Source organism: Macaca nemestrina, chromosome 12, assembly GCF_043159975.1.
Source record: "Macaca nemestrina isolate mMacNem1 chromosome 12, mMacNem.hap1, whole genome shotgun sequence".
NCBI classification, from domain to species: domain Eukaryota; kingdom Metazoa; phylum Chordata; class Mammalia; order Primates; family Cercopithecidae; genus Macaca; species Macaca nemestrina.
The window spans coordinates 69,263,169-69,284,133 of record NC_092136.1 but is presented as its reverse complement, the minus strand read 5'-3'; the positions used below and the strand labels follow the sequence as shown (position 1 = coordinate 69,284,133).

The following is a 20,965-nucleotide window of genomic DNA, read 5'->3' as shown; positions in this document are numbered from 1 at the left end:
ATATATGTTTTGGCTTTTAGTTTTTCCTTATGTAAAATTAATTAATGCAGAATGACACAAAGTAGAGAACCTAAACAAAATGGACTAATTCCTGGAAACATACAACCTCTCAATGTTGAGCCAGAAAGAAATTGAAATTTTAAGCAGACCAATAACAAGTTCCAAAATTGAATCACTAATAAAAAACCTACCGACCATTAAAAGCCCTGGACCAGATAAACAGCTAAATTCTACAAAGAAGTATAGAAAAGAGCTAGTACCCATCCTACTAAAATGATTCCAAAAAGTTGAGGAAAAGGGACTAATCTCTAACTCATTCTGTGAGGCCAGATTTGTTCTGATACCAAAACCTGGGAGAGACACAAGAAGAAAAGAAACCTTTAGGCTAATATCTCTGATGAACATAGAGTCAAAAATCCTCAACAAAATACTAGCAAACCAAATCCAGCAGCACTTCAAAAAACTAATCCTCCAAGATCAAGTAGGTTTTATTCCTGGGATGCAAGGTTGGTTCAGCATACACATAACAATAAATGTAATTTATCACATAGACAGAACTATAAACGAAACCGCATGATTATCTCAATAGGCACAGAAAAGTTTTTCATAAAATTCAACATCCCTTCATGTTAAAAGTCCTCAACAAAGTAGGCATTAAAGGAACATACCTCAAAATAATAAAAGCTGTGTATTACAAACCTACACCCATCATATTAAATGGGCAAAAGGTGCAAGCATTCCCCCTGAGAAATGGAACAAGACAAGGATGCCCACTCTCACCACTACTATTCAACAAAGTACTGGAAGTTCCAGCCAGAACAATTTGACAGTAAAAAGAAACAAGAAGCAAAAGGGATCCAAGTAAGAAAAGGGGAAGTTAAACTATCTCTCTTCACCTGCAATATGATTCTATACCTAGGAAACCCCATAGTCTCTGCTCAGAGGTTGCTAGAACTGCTAAACAACTGAAATAAAATTTCAGAATACAAAATCACTGTACAAAAATGAGTAGAATTTCTACACATCAACAACATCCAAGGTGAGGGCAAAATAAAGAATGCAATTCCATTCACAATAACCACAAAAAGAATAAAATACCTAGAAATACAGCTAAGAAGGGAGGTGAAGGATTTCTACAATGAGAATTTAAAAACACTGCTCAAAGACATCAGAGTTGACACAAACAAATGATAAATAAAACATTTCTTGCTCTTGGATAGAAAGAATCAATGTTGTGAAATGACTGTATTTCCCAAAGCAATTTACGGATGCGATGTTATTCCTATCAAATTGCCAAAGACATTTTTCACATAATTAGAATAAAGATTCTAAAATTTATTTGGAACCCAAAAAGAGACTGAATAGCCAAAGCAATCTCAAGCAAAAGAACAAAGTCATGAAGTCACACCAGATGACTTCAAACTATACTCCAAGGCTACAGAACTAAAGCAGCATGGTACTGGTACAGAATTAGACACATAAACCAATGGAACAGTTTAGAGAATTCAGAAATAAAGCTGCATGCCTACAACTATTTGATCTTTAACAAAGTTCACAATATGAGTAATTGGTAAAGGATGTCCTATTCAATAAATGGTGCTGGGATAACTGGCTAGCCATATGCAATCTTCTGCATCTGTTACAGAAGATTGTATTGGCTAGCCAGTAATCCCAGCACCATTTATTGAATTGAACATCTTTTACCATATATAAAAATCAATTCAAGATTAATTAATGTCTTAAATATAAGACCTCCATCTATAAAAACTCAAGAAGAAAATCTAGGAAATACTATTCTGGACCTTCTGCACAGCAAGAAAAACTATTAACAGAGTAAGTAGACAAGCTATAGAATAGGAGAAAATATTTGCAAAATATGCATCCAAGAAAGGTCTACCAACCCCATTAAAAAGTAGGCAAAGAACATGAACAGATATTTCTCAAAAGAAGATATTCATGGGGCCATCAAGCATATGAAAAAATGCTCATCACTAATCATTAGAGAAATACTAATCAAAAGCACAATAAGATATTACCTCACATCAATCTGAATAGTTATTATTAAAAGGTCAAAAAGTAACAGATGCTGGTGAGGTTGTAGAGAAAAAAGGATGCTTATACACTGCCAGTGAGAATGTAGATTAGTCTATCCAATGTAGAACGCAGTTTGGAGATTTCTCAAAGAACTTGCAACAGAACTACCATTCGACCCAGGAAGCCCATCCCTGGATATATACCTAAAGGAATGTAAATTATTCTACCGAAAAAACACATACACTTCTGTGTTCATCACAATGCTATTCACAGTAGTGAAGACATGGAATCAACCTAGATGCTCATCAGTGGTGGACTGCATAAAGAAAATGTAGTACATGTACACCATGGAATACTATACAGCCATAAAAAAGAAAGGGACTATATCCTTTGCAGCAACATGGATGCAGCTGGAGGCCATAATCCTAAGTGAATTAATGCAGGAACAGAAAACAAAATAACACATGTTCTCACTTATAAGTGGAAGATAAATTTTGAGTACACATGACCACAAAGAAGGGAACAATAGACACCAGCATCTACTTGAGGTCAGAGGGTGGGAAAAGGGTGAGGGCTGAAAAACTACTTACTGGGTATTACATTCTCTATCTGTTTGATGAAATCGTTTGTACATCAAACCCCAGTGGTATGAAATTTTCCATGTAAAAAACCTACACCTGTACCACCTGAACCAAAAATAAAGTTAAAAAAAAAAAAAAAAAAAAAAAAGAACATTGATTCATCCCCAAGGAAAAAAGAAAAATGTACAGTATAGGAAAATTTAACATAGTTCTCTTTGTAACTGAAAAACAAGGCAATAATTAAGCTTTAAAAATTCTACAAACATCATATTGACACATAGAATATATACTTCAATGTAAGAAACGGGGCTGCACCTTTATGTTCATTGCCTTCATGAAAATTCCTTTATCCTAAATTCTAATCATAGTTCTTAAAGCATGGAATAATCTTAATAAATATTTGCTAAAGAAACTAAAACACATTAGGAGATATTTTTACTATGAATATAAAAATACTGTTTATCTTCTGTTAAACTCAGTGGTTTGCCAAGTACTACATCAGGAATATATTCACTTATCTTTTTTTACCAAATATATACAATAAAAATATATAAAAAAATAAATAAAGCATAACTAAAAATCCCATGTAACCCATCACACTGTTTCTTGAGGGAAGGTTCAATACAATTGAATCATACTACTTCTGCACTTCCACAATATTTCCCACCCTCCTTCCAGAGATAATTAATATCCTACAACTGGAGAGTATTATTTCTAATGTTATTCTTTGTATTTTTACCAGTTCACTCTCCTCAGTCTGACTTCAACAACACTTTGACAGAATGAGACACATTAAATCTGTTGATTTCACCTTATTTCTGCTGTGCTTCATTTCTTTCACAGTTCATCTACGATCTTGCTTTCATTCTTTGCTTTCCATTCAACTATTTTATCTCATCTGGTCTCATCATATCTAATCTCATCTTTGAATTTAAACATACACTTTGTCTATTCCTTCTTCCCTGAAAATGAATTTTACTGAAGAAAAATGTTGATGAGACTGGTTTTAAATGTATGACAAATAACATCAAATGGGTCTCTTAGTGATGTTTTTTAATGAAAGCTAATGATAGCCAAAAAGTGAAAGCATTGTAAATGTCTATCAACTGATGGCTAAATGAATAAAATGTGGCATACCCATATAATGGAATATCACTCAACCTTAAAAAGAAATGCATTACTGATATATTGTACATGGATTAACCTTTAAAATATTACATTAATATAAGAATTAATTGAAAAGAGTTGAAAAAAGTCAATAGAAGAGTTCACATATGAAATGCTTTATTTATATAAAACATCCAGACAGGAAAATCCATTGAAACAGAAAAGAGATTAGAGATTGCTAAGACTGGAAATGGGGGGAACAGAAGTAATCCGGTGTGGCTACTAATGTGTATAGATTTTTTTTTAGGACGACAAAAATATTTTGGAATTAGGTAGTGATGATGGTTGCACAGCCTTTATAATACACTAAAAATCATCAAATTGCATACTTTAAAATTACTAATATTATGTCATGTGAATTCTATCTCAGTAAAAATAAACAGTTGAATAAAGATCACCAAGGTATTCTGTTGTCTCAGTTGGCATGTTTCTGAGCATGTTACACACACACTCTGCCCAAAGACATTGACCTAGCTCCAGCTAGAGGATCGTCAGCCACACAGCTATCCTGGACTCTGCTCCATTCATTTCTGTCTCTTTGCACTTAAACCTGAAATCATTTTTCTCTGAGTCTTAATTCTCAGAGTATGTACACCTGGGCCTACATGTTTAAGGTGTGTTTTAGCCTAGATCTGTGCTACATACTTGAAGACCCTTTTCTCACATATTCCTCACAAGTCTCTGAGGCTTGTATTGTTAGCCCCATTGTAGAGAAGAGGAAATAACATGCCCAGGGGTATGTAGAATGTTAAAGGAAGGATAATGGAGAATCACAGACCTTTTTGATTCCTAGCTTTGATACCTGTTTATCCATCTTTAACTTAAGGCAATCCCTTCGAGCCCTCAAACAATTCACTCTTGGAATAAATGTCTCGTTTTAAGATGTTCGTTGCATCATAGTCAGGGCATATGAGTCTGACTCATATCTCAGCCCTCTAGCTGCTATAAGTGGCTGTCCATTACCTCAGACTCTGCATCCAATTAGCCAGAGCCCTCAATTGAAGAGCAATGGAGCGGACTCCCAGAAAATATCTGCACAACCTCATTTTGAAGCCAGGTCTCTTTTTTTACACCTTAAAAAAAGGTAATATGAACCCAGATCTTCAGCACGGAACAAATTTGACCTGTAAAGAAGACCAAAAGGCAATCAAGAGGTCAAACAGATCTGTGTGCTGACTGGCACCTAGCTGAAACCAGCTGGACCAGATGCCATACTCCATGTGGAGATTGCTTCAGCAGACTGGCTGGGGTTTCTTTAGCAGAGAACACTGGACAGGGACAACAATGTTACAGAAACTAGTAATATTATTATGCGCTGTAATTGTTCTTTTTATTAATTACAGATTTAAATGACTTGAAATGCCAACCCACAGTCTAATTATGACACAAATTTTTCATTTAATTTTTTCCATTAGATAATGTGCGTTTTTATGATCTTTGTTGTTTGTGTTCCCTCATACTCCAGAGAAGGAAAAACAACATGTGTTTTTTAGGATATTTAATGTGTTTTTTCTGATAGACTTATGTTGAATTTTTATTTTCTGTTGATATTTTCCAATATGGGTGTTTTGTCTATTTTCATTTATATAATTTGGTGCATTTTTATACCAGATACTTTGAAATACAGTTTTTTCATTCACTCGTGATTAATCTGTAGTTATCATCATATTGTTTGTTTTGGTTTCTTATTTAGGAATATCACATGCTTATTATCTTTATTCTTTATCCTTCATGCATACTAACTTTTCTGAAAGAATTCATATATTTATGACTTTTTTTTCTTTTGGGAGAATAACTCCTCATTAATTATTCTTTCTGCATTATTAATGGCATAACTACTGAAATATTTAATGCTCTAATACAGAATTAAAATGGTTATTTCATGATTAAGTTTTGCTTATATAATTCAACAATTTTTAACATGTCTGCCTATCAACTAACATGTTGTTTTATCTTTTGTCATTGTATTTTTGATTCTTTCTAAATACAGTTAATGTTTACATAAACTTTATTTAACAAACAAACATATTATGACTCAAAGTTATTTCTACATTATTGACAAGATTTTTCCCCAAAATTACATGAATCTATATCTGCCTCTTGAATGATATGATTTTTTACATCAGAACGTTTTACTGTATTATTTATTCCTTCGACCATGCATCTTTTCAAAATTAGTGATTCAGATGACTCTCTCTGTCAACTTGATTCTTAGGAAAAAAAAAATTATTTGGTTCTGTCTTGACTAAAGTCCTTATTCAGGAGGTGGTTTCTTATATGTCAGTTCTGTGTTTAGCCAATATATTATTTCAGGTTTGCATAACGATTATTTCAAGTCTTCACCTTTCTTTTACCCTGATAATACGGAAATAAAATCTCTAGTATGCAGGTTTTCTGTATGGTAAGATTGCATATTACCTTAGAGTCTCCAAATTTGTGGCTTTTGAATACCATTAATTGACACAAATAAAATGTTTACTCTGTTCATTATTCAATGTCATTTTTACTTAGATTCTAAGCAATACAGAGGCATTGTCCTCTGTATTGCTGATAAAGGGTAAATAAGATACAGTTTCTGTACTCAAGATGCTTTCAGTGGGTAACAGAATTTGTATGTTCAATTATTGAACTTAAACTTCCAAACGTGAGTAAAACTCAAATTAGGTAAAAATCAATAAAATTATCTGGTTCTAGAAGGATATTTGATATGTAAACCCAGATCCCTGATTTTATTTTTCTAAAAATGATATTTGTGAATATGTTTAATATTTTTCAATTTTTTTGCATTCTCTCCTTGTACATTCCTTGGTGTTTATAGTCATTGGTTGAATTACATAAGTTTCATGTTGCAGATGTTGGTATTACTGATTTCATATTATTTTTATATTGATAAGTATTTCAGATAAAGTAGATAAGACACATAAATGATTCCAAATTTATCAAAATATAGATTCAAAGCAAATACTAAAAAGTGAGGTGTACTTTAGAATTACAGGTATGTGTTGAGCTAGTAGTTTGAGAATATTGATCTGTGACTTTCATTACATTTAGGTTTTTACTTAGAACCAACCCTAAATCTCTATAGGAGTCACTAATGATCAAGTTACTTTTTTGAAGAAAAACACTTTCAGAACATGGTCACGAATTTGCTTGGTCTTCACTCCATAGACAATAGGGTTGAGAAAAGGTGGAACTAACAGGTAAAGATTTGACAAGAGGATATGAACATATGGTGGTATATGTGAACCAAACCTGTGTGTGAAGAAAGAGAAGAAGGCAAGAAGGTAGAACTGTAGGAAGACACAAATGTGGGCAATGCATGTATTGAAGGCCTTGAATCGTGCCTCCTTCTGGGGCAGCTGAAAGACAGTGATAAAAATTTGGACATAGGACAAGGTAATAAAGATTATGTCAAACCCTAGGATTGCGAAGGCAACAAATAGGCCATATATCTTGTTGACTCGGATATCTTCAATAGCCAGCTTCACAATGGCCATGTGCTCACAATAAGAGTGAGAGATGACTGTAGTTCGATAATGTTTAAGACAGCATTTGATGAGCCCTAAGGAAGGTATTATAAGAATGGCAGCCCTGAGTGTCACCCCAAGTCCAATATGAGTTAAGAACTGCTGGGAAAAGATGGTGGCATGTCTCAAGGGGATACAGATGGCCACATAGCGATCCAGGGCCATTGCCAGAAGGATACCTGATTCAATTGCCTGGAATGAATGAATAAGCCACATTTGCAAAAGACAGGCATCAAAAGAAATCTCTGGCAAATGGAACCAGAAGATGCCTAACATTTTGGGAAGAATGCAGGTGTTAAGTGCAATGTCTGTGCCTGCCAACATGGCCAAAAAAATGTACATGGGTATATGGAGGCTGTTTTCATGTTTGATTATAACTAAAATTAGGGAATTTCCAATCACACCAATAAGATACATGGCAGAGAAGGGAATCCCAATCCAACACTGTACTGACTCCAGACCGGGAATCCCAATTAGTATAAACGCAGAGGGCATGAAGACTGAGCCATTGAATGTCGGCATGATTTGTTCAGCAGAATCAAGTAGTAGATTTGCTGTTTCATCTTCTATTCTCTGTTGAGCCTTGATGAATTAAAATTAAAAATATGTTAATTTATTTTAGGAAAATATACTTTAGTTATTTTAGGAGTGTATCATGTTATATTTTCTATTCTAACTAATCTTCTCGAATTTTCTCTCTCCTTTACCAAAGTCACTGAAAGATGAACATCAGGTTCTATTTCTCCATGTCTTAATCATTTTCAGTGGGCAAAATTAGATGGATTAGATCGCTTCTTTCTGATTCATGACTACTGGATCAACAGTATTTTATGTTTGTTACTCAGCATATGTGCTTTTTCTGTGACTTACCAATTGAAATTGTAAAAAAAAAAAAAAAAAAAAAAAAAAAATAATGCAAAGCAAAGAATTTTAAAATGAGACTTCACCTACATTAGCCATAAAGAAAAGATCCACAGGCCGGGCGCGGTGGTTCACGCCTGTAATTCCAGCACTTTGGGATGTCAAGGCCGGCAGATCACGAGGTCAGGAGATGAGACCATCCTGGTTAACTCCGTGAAACTCCGTCTCTACTAAAAATACAAAAACTTAGCCGGGCATGGTGGCAGGCGCCTGCAGTCCCAGCTACTCGGGAGGCTGAGGCAGGAGAATGTCGTGAACTACTCGGGAGGTGGAGCTTGCAGTGACCCGAGACCGCACCACCGCACTCCAGCCTGGGCGACAGAGCAAGACTCTGTCTCAAAAAAAAAAAAAAAAAAAAAATTTACTATAATCAGTTTATGTGTGTGTTCAGTAAACATATATTAAACAGCTGCATACAGTGGAGACTGCATTTAAATATATATAAACATGAACCATCTCTCAACCACACGGTGTACTATATTTAAATGTTTATAAATATAAAATATCTCTCAATCACATGGTATAATGAAGACATACACATTGAAAAATAGTTGCACCATGGCCAGGCTTGGTGACTCATGCAGGTAATCCCAGCGCTTTGGGAGGCCAATTTATGCATTGGACTTAATTAAAATTAAGAACATTTCTAGTCATCAGACACATTATTAAGAAAGTACAGGCCGGGCACAGTGGCTCACGCCTCTAATCCCAGCACTTTGGGAGGCCGAGGCAGGTGGATCATGAGGTCAGGAGATCAAGACCATCCTGGCTAACCCGGTGAAACCCCGTCTCTACTAAAAAATACAAAAAACTAGCCGGGCGACACAAAAAACTAGCCGGGCGAGGTGGCGGGCGCCTGTAGTCCCAGCTACTCGGGAGGCTGAGGCAGGAGAATGGCGTGAACCTGGGAGGCGGAGCTTGCAGTGAGCTGAGATCGTGCCACTGCACTCCAGCCTGGGCTATAGAGCTAGACTCTGTCTTGAAAAAAAAAAAAGAAGAAAAGAAAGGATCCACAGTGCTGGTAGACCATTCTGGTCACATTCAGAAGACAAGTTTGAATGAAATGTTTTTTAGTTTTGAAAATCATTGACTGCCTTTTTTTTTTTTTCCCAGGTTAGTTTTTTTCATAGTCTGATTCTTCTCATATAGACTCAAAATTCTTTCAACTTAATTTTTCAAACTTTCAGTGTCTTCTCAAAACCCAAACATATGTCGTATACCTAGTCCTGTGCATTCTCTAACAAAATTAATTCCTTATTTTTGAATTCATGGGTCTTTTCTTCAGCACTTCCTATGAAAGCTTGTTCTCACCTACCATGCTCTGCCATGTGCACATCTCTTGTATTTAATATCAATTGCCAACATATACATTTTAATTCTCATTACCTGGAAATAGGCATTGTTACCTCCCAAAGCCTGAACCATCATCTCTTCTTAACAACTTGAAATTACATGAAAAATGTTATTTTTTTTCTTTACATAAAGCTTTATATATCTATACATCTTCTATCCACTCAAATACAATTATTTCTGTAGAGGTGAAAATTTTCTTTGGCACATTATTTTGCATAGGAGTATTTCAACACATTTTCTGTCTCTGCCCTTCACTGGTAACTCCAACATGTAACACTCTAGGCTTTCAGAGCCTCCTATCTCTGTTACCAGGGGACAAGTTTCAGTGTAGAGTGGCTTTGCCTTTTCATCATCCAAAGCTCAATGGCTTTTTATTGTCTGAATTAATCTCTATTTCAAGAAAATATTTGCACCACAAAATATGTAAAATATTAAATAATTTATATATTACCTGTATTTTCTTTTAGTAATTGCAAAACTCACTTTCTGAAGTAATTTAAGTAGACTGCAAAATAGATAGAGATAGTAGTGGAAGGCCAACAAGGAAAAATCCCACCAATCTGCCAGCCTCATCACCTTTCATTTGTCTGTTTGTTTAATTTTTTCCTTTTCCGCTGATATACTTAGATTATTTCCGGGAAGTGAAAGAGCACATATAAGCTATCTCCAGTAATTGCAGAAATATCTCTTTCTTTCTTTCCATAAAACTTATCCAAGAAATAAATTAGATGTTTATTATTTAATGATTTTAATTAACAAAGATTTATTAAGTATCCACTATGATCCAAATACTGTTTGAAGCTATTGAGAAACAAAGATAATTTTATTTATTCCATATTTATTAATTATCTACATTTTGCTGAATGCTTGGACTTCAAAAAGTAACATGTACTATTTATTAAATATGTGTTAAATATCACTTAATTAATATCTTTAAACATTTTACATTGTTTTACCATTCTTAACTTACGAAATTACCATTGATTATATTAATATATTAATGTTAATATTAATATAGTTGATTATATTAATGAAAGCCTAGGACTTCTTGTTATAAGTAAATATACTTGGATCAAAATTTTATGCTGTATTTACCCAGAAAGAATAAAATATGCAAATTTGTGTCCTCTGAGATTTTATAAATATAATTCTATAAATAAGGATTAAAAGATCTGTGTATCAGAGTATAATTACATCAGGCTGGGTGATGTAAAAATATACCAACTATTTTCATCAGTGAACTTGTTAAGATTCTGATGGACATTACTCCTCAGTCACTTTAATTTACCACATAGGTATAGGACACACAGTATAGAGCATGTTTATTATATGCTACCTGTTTGATATATGTCCACTTCTTGAAAACATACCATCCGAATGTAAATAAAAAATAAAAGTTTAAGTCCCTTCAACCATTTGAATGGACTTTCTCCTGATCCAGGGCACTCTAAAATTTAACCTGAAAGGCTGGTTCAGGCCATGAAGGGAAGTAGGGGTGAGACATGCCTCATTATATCTCTCCAGCATTAACATCAACACAGACCTTAAGTCTAATAAGAAACATTTACAATCTGTTCTCTATCAAGCTTGCTACTCAGAGACTTCATCTGCATGATAAAACTTTGATCTCCATAACCTCTTATTGTAACTCAGATATTCCCTTCTAATTGCCAATTAGAAAAATTTTAAACCTACCTACAAACCTGGAACCACCCCTGATTCCTGGACATAATCAACGTATTTCTTAAATGTATTTTATTGAAGTCTCATTTCTCCCTAAAATGCATAAAACCAAGCTGCACCCAGACTACCTTGGCACATGTTCTTAGGACCTCCTGAGCACTGTGTCCCAGGCCATGGTCACTCATATTTGGCTCGGAATAAATCTCTTCAAATATTTTACAGAGTTTGACTCTTTTTGTTGACACATATACTGGGCAATAATCTCCAATTTGGCTCAAAAATATTTAGTATTGCCTTTATCAGAAATAGTGCCTTGATTAATTCAACAGGGTCACTTGAGTAATAGTTGCACTGGAGACTCCTTGAAAGGTAACATACAAATTCGAGCTTTGACAAAGTATGTACTGTGTAGTCAGAGAAAAGACAGCAAAAAGAGATGATGAAGCAAGTGACCAAAACAGCAAGTAAATGAAATAGAAAGCAAGCCTTCAATCAAAAAGCCCATAGATCAGGTTGAGAAAATAATGACCTTTCTTCTGGATAGTTTTTTATTTCCATTTCTATTTCCACCTCCACTTCCACCTTCCAATAGGCCTAATTTCTTTTTCTAGGGCAGGCTTTCTCAATCTCAGCACTGACATTTTAAGCCAAATAAATTATTTATTGTGGGAGATATCATCCGTATTGTAAAAGGTTTAGAAGCATCTCTGGCTCTTATCCATTGAATGCCAGTAGCACTTCCTTGTAGCAACAATAAAAAATGCCTTAAAGCATTGCCAGATGTCCCTTGGATGCATGGAGAGGGACATATCACTGGTCGTTAGCAGTTATAACCTAATACTTCATATTAGAGGGGAAAATAAGCCCTTAATTAAATAAAGATTGATGAATTTATGTATTTTAAATCAAACTGGGCAGAATAAAACTGGGTATTGAGAGAAATAATTCTTCAGTAGATACTGGCCAGATAAAGGAGACAGAGAAGGACATTCCTTAAAAACAAAATAGTTTGTATAAAATCACAGAAGTATGAAACATATGCTGAAAATACATATCAATAAATATTTTACTACATAAATTAGTTCATAAGCAGAAATATTAGTTGGTCAAATGTAAAAGGGAAAAGATCAAATGTAAAGTTACTATTTTAAGCCAAGTAATTAAAAGTTTGTAGATCATAGGCCAGAAATTTGGCCTTTTAAAAATTTTATCTGCTAGCAAGTTAGCAAACGATTTTAAGGGAGTGAAAACTAGGGCACAGTAAGATCTTGCTAGAAATGTATTTGTGATAGTCCAGATGGAATATTATAAAGTAATGTAACAATAGTGAAGGATTAACAACAAATCAAAATCTGTGAGGACTCACCCACATGATGTAAGGGTAAATTGAGAGAGGAGCAAAACATGTTCTTGCACTGAGAATTACTGCACTGGATGAGAAAAGGCAGCCTAGGGAAGAACTTTGTTTGCACAAGTATGCATATGTTTAAAGGAAGAAGAAAGCTTCCTGAACCCCTTGAAATTCCTGGGCTAAAGTCAACACTCTAGAAACTTACATCTTGGATGTGTGAATAAACCCTAAATAACTACCACTCCAGTTCTGACACAAGATAATTCCAAGGATCTAAAAGTACTAAGGGATTTAGGAGTCTAAATTTACACTCCCTCCTAAAGTTAATCCATACTATCCACAATATCAGAAATCTCATCCCTTTATATCATCTTTAAAGTTCACAATTTGATCTCTGCCTGAAACCTTCCCATGACAGAAAACTCTCTCCCTCTTTTTTTTTTTTTTTTTTTTTTTCTGAGATAGTGTGCCACATTGCAGTACAGCTTCCAGCCTCATCTAGGTCTTTATACGTAGCCCCAAACTGCCTCCCTCTTAATTTCTCATGAAGGTCTGAAATCTACATTTTAATAATAGACACCAGTCATAGTGTCTATGACAGTGAATTCTACAGAACCTGGAGCCAGTCAAGAGAGGTCAAATCCTAGACCTGCTATTGCTTGACTTTGTATGCCCTTGAGCCAGTTGTGAAATTCTAACTACCTCAGTTTCCTCATTGGTAAAATAGAAAGAGACACATTACAGAGTGATTGTAAAAATTAATGACATAATCCATTTCAAATATTGAGAAATAAACAAAAACGTGTTAATTGGCACCAGCTATTTTTCCATAAGACTTTATCCTTCTTATCCCATGAAATAACTTCACATATTTGATGGCACAGTGAGCATTTCTCCTAAATCTTCCCCAGTCTAGGCACGTTCAGTTTTCTTGGCTTTTAACATTTGCTTATCAGCCCAGATAATCATTCTCTAGATGTCCTCCCATTATTAAATCTCACTCTAAAATTTGTCACCCAGCATTTCATCAACTGATCCGTAAATATTCTGAAAACCATGAGATACCATGAGACATCATTTTAGAGTTTGAACACTCAACTATTTTAAGATTCTGTTGCATTTTTATCATTCTGGCATATTGAATCACAGAAGATATATGTTCTCTTTAGAATGAATTCTCCAATTTCCCAAATACAATGCAGAATCTCAAGCTCAAAGACTTACCAGGGATATCAATGGACTTATAAGTAGAAGTCATAGAGTAGAACTCTCTCTCTCTCTTTTTTTTTTATGTTTCAGGCAGTGAGCCCTCAGCGTTTTGTATTATAAAAGGCCCCTTTGGGATTGGGGTCTCACAAATCTCTGGCCAGCCTTGAGGACCACTTGGGACAAGAGACAGAATTTGGTTAAGAACTCACAAGATTCATTAACTAATCGTGCTCTGTATCTAAAAATAAAAACAGAAACAAAAATACTAAATCTCTTCAGGACTTGGAACCAAAATGAACTCCCTTTTACAAATTCACAAGAGATGACAGTGTACCATGATGACAATGTCATCACAGCACTTACTTATAAAAATAATGAGCCAATAAAGAGAAATTAACATGTCTTGAAATATTCAGACTAATAAGTGTAGACAAATGCTGACAGATAATTAAAGGAATATTTTTGTAGTTTAATTACAGTATGACAGGCAATTATTTCTCATTAGGTTCACGAAAGAGGCTGACTTTGAAAAGTGTACCTCAGGGCCCCAATCACAGTCACTCTCTAGGCCTCTTGTGCATGAGCTTTGGTGACACAAATCTTTCTTATATACAAACCAGCCTTCCTCAAGTTGTCCCAGTCATGTCAGAATTCTGACACAATGATATGTATTTTGCAAAAATTTTAGTGTAGTCATAATATCTGTATCAACTTTGCATTGGAGACTAGAATTTTTTAACATTTATTTCCTTAGTTGTGATAAAAGAAAAACTTCAGCCAAATTAAATTTAGAAAAGTTTAACTGAGCAGTTTGCAAATTGGGCAGCCTCCCCGCTAGAGTAGGCTCTGAGACTCCAGCGCAGCCACATGGGGGAAGATTTATGGACAGAAAAAGGAAACTGAGGTAACAGAAAAGAGAAGTGAGGTACGGAAACAACTTAATTGATTACAGGCTGGCATTTGCCTTATTTGAACATGGTTCGAGCGGTTGTCTATATTTGATTGACAAAAACTCAGTGATTAGCACAAGTATAGACTACAGTCTGTTTATACCTCCACTTGCTATAGTTCACAATATACAGAGAAACCCTTGGGCCGAAATTAAATTATGTAAGGAGGCAGCTTTAGGCTAAACTTGATTTTACAGTTGAAAAACGTTTGTGCCTTACAAAATGGATTTTACAAGTTAAACTCATAAATACAAAGAATAAAGGATGGTTACCAGACTTTTGGAAGATGGGGGGATTGGGGAAATGTTGGTGAAATGACAAAAAAAAATTCAGTTAGATGGAGAAAATCAGTTCAAGAGATATATTGTACATCAAGGTGACTATAATTAATCAACATATCATTATATATACTTGAAAATTGCTAAGAGAGCAGGTTTTTAAGTGTTCTCACAACAATAAAAAAGATAAATATGTGAGGTGCACATGTCACTAATAGTTAGCTCTATTTAATCATTCTATAATGTATACATTTATCAAGCATCATGTTATACACCATAGATTTATATAATTTCTACTCATCAATTAAAAAGGAAAAAGGAAAAGGGATTGATAGCTTTGGCCTAAAGTAGACAGAGGGAAAAGATTCCCATTCTCTGCATGGTACAAGACTGTATTTCTTGCTCTGCCTGAGAGATACGCTCTTACCAGGAATCACACTGCTTTTCTCCTGTGTTATTGGATCTGGACTTATTCAGGAGACCTGTTCTTTTTACATGTAAAAAGCATGTGACTCCATCTTGTCAGTAACTTCCCATAAAATTATACCCAGCCTAGAAAAACCAATGGTATTGAATTAAGAACAGTTATATACTAGAACGAGCTCATATCATGCCTGTAAGGGCTGGTTTCAAGCATCTCTTTCCAGCTTTGCTTTCACTGACTTCATGTTGGTAGCTTGAAATCAGCCGTGGTCAGAGTATTTACAACAGGAAAGTGAACAAACAATGCAAACAAGGATTACAATCCCCGACACAAATAACAACATATGAACTCCAAATAAAATGAAACATCTTCGGGAAAAGTAAGATAAATACTTTTCAGATAGATATGAAGCAGGCTCAGGTAAAATCTGTACACTTTTGAAATCTAAATACTACTTTATTATTTATAGAGTAACTAACAAATATAGACCTACTGAATGGCTCCAAAGACACTTTTGGAAACATGCAAAAAAATGTATGAACCTCAAGGAATCACAATGCTATAGAACACTGGAGACAAAAATATTACTAGATACTATTTAGTTAAAACCCATTACTAGATACTATTTGATTAACACGGGGTAAACTTCTGTTTTAGGCACAAGATGACTCACTACTTTGGTGACTGATATGGATCCTTAGTACTCATGCTAATAAATAAAAATAATTGTTTGCATAAGCATTTTAATGGAAATGTATACCTCTGAAAAATGTAATAGGAAATAAAAAGTGTTTTTTTAAAAAGACTCCTATCTGCACATATTTTCCAGAGAAAAGCAGAAACAAAGCATTTGAGTTAAAATATAACAGAAACAAAATTTGAATAGCTTTTACTATGGATCGTTGATAAAATTCATCTAGTGAAAAGAAATGAGTTTTAATGAAATATGAAAATTTAAAATAGAAAGGCCTGGCCATATGTATATGATGTGTAGAATTTTACGAATTAAGATGGATGTCTTTACCACCCAGAAAAAGAAGGGATCATGGAAGTTTATATTGGCCAGAGAATTGCCTACTAAGTTCAAGAGTAGACTCATCTATATGATGGACTGTTAATCATAAAGAGAAATGAAGTTCTGACTTATGTTAAAACATCGATGAACATTGAAAAGATTATGTTAAGTGGAAGAAGCCAGACATAAAAGGCAACATGTTGTATAAACTCGCTTATATGAAGTATCCAGAATACACAAATCCATAGGGACAGAACGTAGATGAGTGATGACCAGAATTTGGAAGCAGGAAGAAATGGAGAGTGACTGCCAGTGGGTATGGAATTTCATTATTGGTGTGATTAAAGTGTTCTGAGGCTGGGCTTGGTGGCTTATGCCTATAATCTCAATGCTTTGGGAGGTCGAAGTGGGCAGATAACCAGAGATCATTAGTTTGAGAGTAGCCTAGCCAACATGGAGAAATCCTGTCTCTACATAAAGCAAACAAAAAAAAAATAATACAAAAATTAGTTGAGCATAGTGGCACATGGCTGTAGTCCCAGCTCCTTGGGATGCTGAGGCAGGAAAATTGCTTGAACCTGGAGGTTACAGTGAGCCGAGATCATGCCACTGCACTCCAGCCTGGGTGACACAGTGAGACTCCATCTCAATAAGAAAAAAAAAAAAAGTTCTGAAATTACAGGATGGTGATAGTTGTATTATTTTCTAACTGTACTAAAATCCACTGACTTGTACACCTTTAGCAGGTTAATTATTTGATATACGAATTATATCACAATTAAAAAATAATAATTGGCTTAGCATGGTATACACATACTATACAAAAAAAAGCACTAGATATATGTTTTGAAATATTAGGATCTGATAAATAAATATGGTGATGTAATTTGATAAACAAGGAGGAAGCATAGCTTCAAATGTAAATGCAAAATCTTTATTCTGGGTAGAAGGGATATATGGAAATCTTTTGTACTTTCTACTCAGCTTTTCTGTAAACCTAAATTTTATCCAAAAACCAAAGTATATTAATGAAAAAACAATAAAATAATAGAAAAAAATTTTTTTTTTTTTTTTAGGCAGAGTCTCGCCCTGTTTCCCAGGCTGGAGTGCAATAGTGCAATCTCAGCTAACTGCAACCTCCGCCTCCCAGGTTCAAACTATTCTCCTGCCTCAGCCTCCCGAGTAGCTGGGATTACAGGTGTCCACCACCACACCCAGGTAATTTTTGTATTTTTAGTAGAGATGGGGTTTCATCATGTTGGCTAAGCTGATCTCAAACTCCTGACCTCATGATCCGCCTGCCTCAGCCTCCCAAAGTGCTGGGATTACAGCTGTGAGCCACCGCACCCTCCAGAAAAATCTTTATCCTACGGTAATAAAATATTATGTAACTAATTTATTTTAGTCTGGAACACCTCTTAATTCATGTGTCCTTCCGATTAATCCCAGCACTTTGGGAAGCTGAGGCGGGCGGATCATGAGGTCAGGAGATGGAGACCATCCTGGCTAACAAGGGGAAACCCCGTCTCTACTAAAATACAAACAATTAGCCAGGCGTGGTGGTATGTGCCTGTAGTCCCAGCTACTCAGGAGGCTGAGGCAGGGTACTTGCTTGAACCTGGGAGGCGGAGTTTGCAGTGAACCGAGATCACTCCACTGAACTCCAACCTGGTGGCAGAGTGAGACTCCATCTCAAAAAAAAAAAAAAAGTACACAATTCAAGTGCAACAATTAACTCTCATGCACATTGTTAAAGATTTTAAATGTCTTTACTTTCTAATTGCTTTATCCAATATGTTTTTATTAATGGCTAAAATGTTTGAAGGTTGAATCAAACTGACCATGAACTACCTTCGAACTTTCAGTCAATCCTCTTTTCTAAGCTGTTTTTTGTTGTTGCTCTTATTTGCAAAATAAAAAGTTCTAACTGATGTGGACCATGAACAAACTCAAGACAAACCAAAAAATATTTGTAATGCAAATGACAAGTAGTTAAAATTTCCAATATACATATGGTAATTTTTATATGACATGTTTCAGAAAGTCACTAGAGTTAGCATTGTAACGTTAACATCTAGTCATCTTCATGTATTACGTTTTGTTTTTCAGAGAGCCCTACGCTTCTTTCATTTTCTACAGAAAGGAAGCTGTTTGAGGCATCTGTCTGCTGTCCTTTATACTACATTTGCCCATACTTGTACTTTTTTCACACTATACATCAATATTAAAAAGAAAACAATATTTTAAAATGTAGAATATATGGATAGCCAGCTTATATAAGATGAAATACAAATGACAAAAGAACAATGTAAATAGACACTGAAACTCACTATAAGTTAAAGAAATATAGGCTGGGAGTGGTGGTTCATGCCTGTAACCTCTGGGAGGCCAAGGCAGGAGGATTGCTTTAGTATGGTAGGAAATCATTTTTCATTTATAAAACTGGCAAGAATAAAAAAAATTGATGTTACTTGGGGCTGAGTTTATATAGAGAAACAGACTCATACTATTAAAGAGAGTGTACATTGGTGCTAAATATGAATTCTGAATTTCTCTTCAAAGAATTAGTATGTCAGTATGTTCAATTCTTTGCCTTCTACTTTTAAACTTAACTTCCTCGTAAAGCAACGTTTTCTGATTACCTGCTCCACCCTGACTCATTCTCCACCTTGACTCGTTCTCCACCTTGACTCATTTTGATTACCTACTCCACCCTGATTCATTCATTCCGATTACCTACTCCACCCTGACTCATTCATTCTGATTACCTATTCCACTCCAACTCATTCAGATTCATTCTCCACCCTGGCTCATTTCATAAACATTTTTCCTGCCAAACCACTCACCCTGTCACTCTCTTTAAATCAGTCAGTTGGAATTAGTTTAGCCTGTGCGGTCTAACCCTAGCCAATAGGGGAATGACACAGCAGTAAGGACCACGGGCGTCAGGAATAAGAACCCCTTTCCTTTCCTTGTCCAGTTGTGTACTCACCATTACTCCAACTGTAAGGGCACACCCTTCTGTAGAAGTAACTTGCCTTGCTGAGAATTAAAAAGAAAATTTTATATTTGACTGCTATTTCCTTTGTGGCACCAAAACTTTATTTATAACATTGATGACTTTCAAGAGTAATTACACAATTTCTATTAACTTTCATAATATTTATAGATTATTATTATTTATATTTATACATTTAAAGATTTTTATATATTTATATATTATTACAATATTTATAGATTGTTATTATTATTATTATTGAGACAGAGTCTCATTATGTCACTCAGACTGGAGTGCAGTGGCATGATCATGACTCAGCAGCCCCAACCTCAGGGCTCAAGTGATTCTCCCACCTCAGCCTCCAGAGTGGCTGGGACTATAGGTAGAGGCCAACATGTCCAGATAATTTTAAATTTTTTAGTAGAGATGGGATTTCCCCATGTTGCCAAAGTTGGTCTCAACACCTGGGCTCAAGTGATTTGCCTACCTTGTCCTGCCCAAGTGCTGGGATTACAGACATGAGCCACTGCACCCAGCAAATATTCATAGCTTTTAACTTATCAATTCCACTCCTGAAATCTTAGGCTAAAATACCTAAGCAAGTAGGCAGAGTTATATACAAATACCTTGTAACACTGTTTATAATAGTAAAATACTTAAAAATTCCAGTTACTCATCAATTCAGAATTAGTTAAATAATTTAAGTTACATCTATGCTATGGAAATATTTTATAAGCTTAATAAAGGATGAAGAGATTCTATATACTGCCAATGAAAGGTGATTAAAATACATTATGTGAAAAAATAAAACTAATATGATACTGACAGACAGGGCTAGCTGGATTTCCTAGGCCAACTTAAGAATCTCTGAGTCTAGCTGGGAAGGTGACTGCATCCACCTTTAAACATGGGACTTGCAACTTAGCCCACACCCAAGGAATCAGAGAGCTCACTAAAATGCTAATTAGGCAAAAACAGGAGGTAAAGAAATAGCCAATCATCTATCGCCTGAGAGCACAGTGAGAGGGACAAGAATCAGGATATAACCCCAGGCATTCCAGCCGGCAACCTCCTTTGGGTCCCCTCCCCTTATATGGGAGCTCTGTTTTCACTCTATTTCACTCTATTAAATCTTGCAACTGCACTCTTCTGGTCCGTGTTTTGTTACGGCTTGAGCTAGCTTTTTCTGGCAGTCCACCATTGCTGTTTGCCGCCATCACAGACCCGCTGCTGACTTCCATCCCTCCGGATGCAGCAAGGTGTCGGTTGTGCTCCTGATCCAGCCAGACGCCCATTGCCACTCTGGATAGGGCTAAAGGCTTGCCATTGTTCCTGCACAGCTAAGTGCCTGGGTTCGTCCTAACTGAGCTGAACACCTAATTGAGCTGAATCACTGGGTTCCACGGTTCTCTTCCGTGACCCACGGCTTCTAATAGAGCTGTAATACTTACCACATGGCCCAAGATTCCATTCC

At 35.4% G+C, this 20,965-nt stretch overlaps 1 protein-coding gene across 2 annotated transcripts; it reads right to left on the bottom strand.

The window, feature by feature from the left end:
• Positions 1 to 3,934: 3,934 nt before the first annotated feature.
• LOC105468629 (olfactory receptor family 52 subfamily A member 5) lies at positions 3,935 to 20,853 on the bottom strand. 2 transcript variants are annotated; one of them, XM_011718825.2, is made up of 3 exons: positions 20,716 to 20,853; positions 19,486 to 19,535; positions 6,850 to 7,891 (listed from the first exon to the last, which is right to left on the bottom strand). In XM_011718825.2, exons 2-3 carry the CDS (start codon positions 19,486 to 19,488, stop codon positions 6,881 to 6,883), a joined length of 1,014 nt encoding a protein of 337 aa, XP_011717127.2. In that variant the 5' UTR covers positions 19,489 to 19,535; positions 20,716 to 20,853; the 3' UTR covers positions 6,850 to 6,880. The 2 variants fall into 2 exon arrangements, with proteins under 2 accessions (XP_070930054.1, XP_011717127.2); XM_071073953.1 differs by lacking the exons at positions 19,486 to 19,535; positions 20,716 to 20,853 and adding an exon at positions 13,842 to 13,887 and having other exon boundaries at positions 3,935 to 7,891.
• Between the last annotated feature and the right edge of the window lie 112 nt (positions 20,854 to 20,965).